The 5,973-nt window shown below is 52.4% G+C and overlaps 1 protein-coding gene and 1 long non-coding RNA gene across 2 annotated transcripts; one reads left to right on the top strand and one right to left on the bottom strand.

Moving 5' to 3' along the window:
* Positions 1–2,191: 2,191 nt before the first annotated feature.
* Positions 2,192–4,607, bottom strand: LOC128278380 (sialin-like). Its single transcript, XM_053017105.1, has 4 exons — positions 4,197–4,607; positions 3,380–3,625; positions 2,481–3,320; positions 2,192–2,412 (listed from the first exon to the last, which is right to left on the bottom strand). Exons 1-4 carry the CDS (start codon positions 4,512–4,514, stop codon positions 2,194–2,196), a joined length of 1,623 nt encoding a protein of 540 aa, XP_052873065.1. The 5' UTR covers positions 4,515–4,607; the 3' UTR covers positions 2,192–2,193.
* A 711-nt stretch (positions 4,608–5,318) lies between these two features.
* LOC128268542 (uncharacterized) lies at positions 5,319–5,747 on the top strand. Its single transcript, XR_008269154.1, has 3 exons — positions 5,319–5,438; positions 5,502–5,599; positions 5,654–5,747. It is a non-coding gene; the product is annotated as an uncharacterized LOC128268542 (long non-coding RNA).
* The last annotated feature ends 226 nt before the right edge of the window (positions 5,748–5,973 follow it).

Below are 5,973 nucleotides of genomic sequence, written 5' to 3'. Positions count from 1 at the left end.
TCGGGATTGGGAGGAGATAAAACCGGGTTGTTTGTTCCCCGTTCCGTTCGTTCCGTTCGTTCCGTGAGGCTGATGGGTTAGAAAGTTTTACACTTACTCACCTTCGCTTCGGAGTTCGGATCTGGGGGAAAAAACCCTGCAAGTGAGATGCAAAGTCGGACGTTAGCAAACGGACACACGAAGGGTACGTTTGGGCCAAACTTTGGTGTGTGTTGAGGTTAAGGTTGTTTTGAGAGTGGATACACGTCCTCGGAAGGTAGCGCTCCGGTTTAAACGGTGGACAACAACAGGTTGGTTTGCTTACACTTTAATGGTTTTGCAAACAAAATGGTGCCTTCTTATGCCGCTATCGGGAACGTTGTTCATCTTCGTTATGTGCATCGAAATAGGGAACCTATTTCGATTCCTCCCGAAGCGCCGTCATATCTCATTCAATCACACTCACTTCCAATCAAACATCCATAATCATAAACACAAGCACCGGAGTAATCCTGGGCACGTCCCCGCCGGGCCTCCACACACGACCACAAACAGTGTAAACACAAACAAAAGACCGCCACCCGGTGCGGGGGAGTGGATTACGGAGGCGCAAAGTGGGAAATCAATTTGCACACTGCTTCCCTGTTTGGCCTCGGCCACGCCACGGCCGACGGATTTCAATTTTTCATTTCAAGCACCACGTGGTGGTGCGACACGAAAGTTGCCACACCAGTCGTGGCGAAGGAGTTGATTCCACGCAGCGGTAATCCGCGAGGGATTTGGGACGCTTTTTTTATGAGCCGCCGACAACAACCTGCCGCGGGACTGTTGTTTTCATCGTTTTCTTTTTTGCTTCGAAAGATTCTATTTGCATGCATCTGTTACGGCAGCGACTCGTGCGGAACACGCAAGGAATCGGAACACGGAACGGCATGACATGAAGGATACAAATGAGATCGTCCTGACTTCGTTGGACCTATAAACCGATCGAATGACTTGTTTGACTTCATATTCTGGTGGCGCACTGCGCAAGATTTATGTCGCTACATTACGTGCGTCCATGCGGGTAGTAAAATCGACCCCGGGCCGAGTAGTAAACTCCGATCCGGGTCTCGGGGATCCGGACCCGGAAGTGGTGCCCCGCTTAATGCGCACTTGACAGCCAATCAAATTACCATTCCGCCGATCCGATTTGATTGTTCGTACACTGTGCTCCGGTATTGCGGTTCCCGTATTCAACCGACGAACGTGGTAAACGACATGTGATAAGAGGATAATGTGTAAAGTGTCGTTTGTTATTTGTGGGAACTGGCTCTCCTGTTCTTGTTTGCCTTGGAAAATTGATTACCGCTCATAAAAGACTGAGTGAAGTTGAATTGTGACCCATTTTTTCACTAACACCGTGGCATGTGAATATCGTGGGGTCCGGAATGTCCGCTCCTTATACAATTATTCCAATCGAAAATATATCATCCTCCCTTTCAGCATCCATTATCAGCTTCCGACATCTCAATTTCCGGCAGTTGAAAGTGAACACGGTGGCACCTTTCTTCTTGTTTCGGGCGCTCGCAAGAAGTGGCGCACCCGCATCAAAACCCCTTTTCCAGCGAGGCCAAAGGGACCAGGGGAAATCGATACTCCGGTCGGGGCCGCGGGGCGCGAATTTTGCTAATGCAACCGAAGATGGCGCGTTACGCCGAACGACAACGACGACGATGGCTGTATCGAAATCAAATAAACATAAATTTCCGCAATGTATGATGGGCATAAAAGTGTCTTTTACTGCATTTGAATATTTTATCGCGGGCGCCCCGGAATTCCCGGATAAAAGGTGTCCTTGAAGTACATGCGATTGATACCGAGCCCGGTCCGAGGCTATTGACAACTTCCGTCCGCAGGGGCACGCATAGGGGTGCTCGCTTCGTCTTATCGTGGCGTCTTGTGTGAATCCTTGTTATATCGTGTCGCGGTTGAGACATCGCCTCCCCGGGGGGAAGTCGGCGGCCTAGTTTATGGGGTTTGCATTATGGATGCTGTGCCGCTACACGCTGAGTTGTTGCTTGCATATGCATGAGGTGTTCGTGTGTACGCGAAGCTAGTGCAAAAAATCTACGCAAATCCGGAGTCTTCACCTTAACTCGAAACTTCAACCGAATACTACTCGCCATTCCGGCGGAGGTTTATTCTTTGGGCGCGTAATACTGTGGCCGACACTCACACGGAACTTAGTCTAACCGTTCGGCTCTGTTCGGTGTTCGTCGCCATCTCACCCTTCAGACTTTGCAGCTCGTCTTGGTCGCCGGCACCGGGAAGCGCTTCGGAAGTGTTCCACGGCTGGGTGGTCGAGTCGGCAAACACCATGTAGATGAGCCCGCAAACGATCAGCATCCCGGCGGACAGCAGGAATATAGTCCGCCACTGTTCTACGGTGTGCTGCAGAGACAGAGAGAGAGAGAGACAGATTAGCAAGAGGCCATCTTTTGCCGGAACCGTGCGCCTACATTGCCTAGCATGCCCACGATGATCGGTGACACGAAGCCGGGTACGACGCTGATCATACCGGAGACTCCCAAAAGTATCCCCGCATACCGCGGGCTCATATCGACCAGGTTAGCAAGCGGCCCAGTGGATACCGCTCCGTGGACGGCCGTAGCGAGCGTCAGAAAGATGGTGGCCAGCGCCGAGTTGCAGCCACTGTAGGCCAACCCCAGCACGAAAAATCCGTTCACGACGCAGCACATCGTGCCGCCCATCTTCCGAACGCCCGTCCGGGACATGAGTTCGTTCTTCAGCAGGTAGTCACCGACGATGGAGAACACGTACGCGAACAGCATCCGGCAAAGGTGCGGTATCCCCGACAAGAAGCCCGTCATCTCGATGCCCCAGCCGTGAACGTTGTTGAAATAAGTGGGCGCCTGGGTCATCAGCGTAAACAGACCCCAGATACCGCCCCACTGGGCCACGACCGTCATCCACATGGCCTTCGACAGGATGATCTGCTTCCAGGGGGTGGCCCCGGTGTGCTTTTCACTCGCCCGCTCCGGTTGATGGCTGATGCCGAGCGAGCTTTCGATAAACTTCCGCTCGTTCGGGTGAATGCGAGGATGTTCGGCGGGCGAGTCGTACACCAGATACAACCAGGCCACATACCAGACCGTGCCGAAGACGCCACAGAAATGGTACACGTACTCCCAGGACGTCCGAGCGATGATGTACCCGAAGAGTGGGAAGTTTAGGGCCACTCCGACCGAGCTGCCGAGGTAAGCGGTGACGAACTTGCTCCGTTCGTTCGGCGGAATCCACTGACCCGCCATATGGTGCATCGCAGGCCACGCTAGACCCTGCAAAGCAACGCGAGTGAGTCTCCGGAACCTGAACGATCAGCTGATGTACTACTTACACATACTAGCCCCTGGAGGACGCGCAGAAACACAAGCACGCGGTAATCCCAGTAAGAAGCGATCGGCATCAGGAAGCACAGCCAACAGCCGATTACATTGCTGGCACCGAACACGAGCTTCGTGCCGTAGCGCCGGGCCAGGATGCCGCCCGGTATCTGCGTGACCCAGTGGATCCAGTAGAAGGCGCCCAAAATCACACCCTGCTGGTACTCGTTCCAATCGAAGCCATCCCTCTGAGGATCGCGCTACAAACCGGGAATAACGGAGCTAAGCGAAACACACACAGACGATAACCAGCTCGGAACCGGCTCCGAACTGGACCAGGCCGAGTCAAGCGCGAAACGTTTATGGGGCCATTAAGAGTAATTTTTGATTAGCGCCGCGTGCCGCCCGATGGACACAGAGAGAGAAAGGCGGGGAGCGCCACTATCATCACCGCGTAATGGCGACATTAATGAATTGCATCCACCAATTGACCGGCACGGGCACGTTTTATTTATGGGCCATAGGACGGAATCCGAAAATTCAAATGCACTCGTTTCACTCGGGTCAAGGACACATCTGTGGTCAGCCAACCCCACCTGATATCAGAAGGTCCAACTGGGTCCATGTTGTGTATCAAAACAATAATATTTCATACGCCAACGGACGTTGGAAAAGTGTTTACGATGTTTGTGGCTGCCCAGATTCATGGCGTACCATCCGCGGCCGCGGATTAGAGTTTCGCCCGCGATATTAAGTGACGATTTATTGCGACGGGTCCGTCGGCCACCGGGGGTAGATATGAAGATGAGCAAAGTTACCGTTTGAGCTTACCTTCAAAAATATCATCAACATTTGCTCGGGGGAAAGAATTTTCTGCTCACGCGATCGTAGCAGCCCGGCCGGGTCTTGCTTCGGAGTGACGGAGGTCGATTCGTCTGCCGTGACGCTGGATCCGTTTGCCTGGACTGCACCTTCATCGTAGCAGGCATAGTCCACTTTCGTTTTCCCGGCCAACTCCCGGTTCGACTGCTTGATCATGGCCACGATCGTGATGTTTGTGTTAATGCGGATCATGTAGTTGACGGCAAACCCCACAAACACCAGGTACCAGAGTGTGGTCCTGGCGCTAACCGCTCCTTCTGTGGCCATTTTAGAGGCACCGGCTGGAGGAGGATCTGGTTCACTTTACACTCCACCACGCGGCATGCTCGGCGGCGAACCGTTTATCGACCTAAAGCCCGTACGCCCGGAACACTGCCGCTCGACTAAGAAGCGCCACGGTTCACGGCACGGTCCGGGCGGATCCGGCAGTTTACTTTGCCGTAATTTGTGTGGCGTCTTGATCCTACATGACAGAGGAGCGCGCGCGGCCACGCCAAGATAACGCGGGTTTGATCGCGGTGTCGGCTCGCATTATCAGGGACGCTGGGCCGCTTCCCGGTTACCGGCTCGTATTTCTTTTTTGCCGACGCACCATCGTGTCGGCGCTCTGATAGTGGACTGATTGGTTGGACAGCGCATGGTTTTGAGCCGTACTCTCTCTCTCTCTCTCTGTCTGGGAAGGCGCATTCTGAGAAGAAGCCGAGAAGATTGATAGTAGAAAGGATCCACCAGTAGGTTAAGGCTACGATCGGTTCTTCGCTACTATCACCGATCGAAGCGTTATGATAAGGGGTTCTATGTTTTACGATCACGTAGGTCACGTACACAGCGACATGGATTAACGCCGGCGGAGTTGTTGAGGCTGCGTTCTCACTAAGTCATGTGCATCAGCTGAGTTGTAAACAAAACGATGTCTATAAAAAGTACACGATGGTGTGGGTTCGCGAAGTGGGTTGCAAAACCAGTTTTAGACGTAATTCCCACCAACTCGGTGTGTTATTCCTCAAAAAGGGGTGTCAGGCATGCTAACAACGATCAGTTGGATTAGTTAGCTTTAGACCACCCGCAGCATGGGTAGCACCGTGAGAATCCTGTTATTTACCGCTGCGCTGCTGATCGATGCCTTTGGGCAACAAACATCCTTTTTTGACCAGCCTCCGAGTGATTACTATCGAAGAACATCAATGAATGGTGAGTCAAACGGTTAGTCAACAATACTCAAGGGGCACTCAAGGTAATGATCGTTTTTTTCAGATTGCCCTACACGGTTCTATTCAGATCCAGAAAAATTGAATCTAACACACTTTGTTTACAATGGCTTTCGCGTGTACCGTGGCGAATTCCAGCACATGGTAGACATTGAACACACGTGAAAAATACGGTTTAAATGGTGCCCTTTCTTATAGGTGGCCATCGGATGGGTTCGGGTCAGTGGAAACATTGATTATCTTTGTGGTGGATCGCTGATAACCGATGACTTCGTACTGACTGCAGCCCATTGTGCGGTTGACCACGACAAGTAAGGTCCCGGAAAAGTTTCGTTAAGTATCTTTCAATTCCAACTTCTCGTGTACAGTATTGCCCCGAACACGGTCCGAATCGGAGACACCGACCTCGGCAGCGAAGAGGATGACGAATACGCACAACAGGCCGAAATCGGCCGCATCATTGTGCATCCCCAGTATCGGGGATCGCGAAAATACTTCGATCTAGCGTTGATTCAACT

The sequence above is a fragment of the Anopheles cruzii genome, chromosome 2 (genome assembly GCF_943734635.1).
Source record: "Anopheles cruzii chromosome 2, idAnoCruzAS_RS32_06, whole genome shotgun sequence".
Lineage (NCBI taxonomy): Eukaryota > Metazoa > Arthropoda > Insecta > Diptera > Culicidae > Anopheles > Anopheles cruzii.
This window is presented reverse-complemented; position numbering and strand designations above follow the sequence as displayed.

Coding starts and splice junctions, on each gene's coding strand:
- LOC128278380 (XM_053017105.1), bottom strand. CDS start 4,514: ATGGCCACAGAAGGAGCGGTTAGCGCCAGGACCACACTCTGGTACCTG. Junction 3,626..4,196: donor TGTTGATGATATTTTTGAAG/GTAAGCTCAAAC, acceptor CCCGGTTTGTAG/CGCGATCCTCAGAGGGATGG. Junction 3,321..3,379: donor TCCTCCAGGGGCTAGTATGT/GTAAGTAGTACA, acceptor GTTGCTTTGCAG/GGTCTAGCGTGGCCTGCGAT.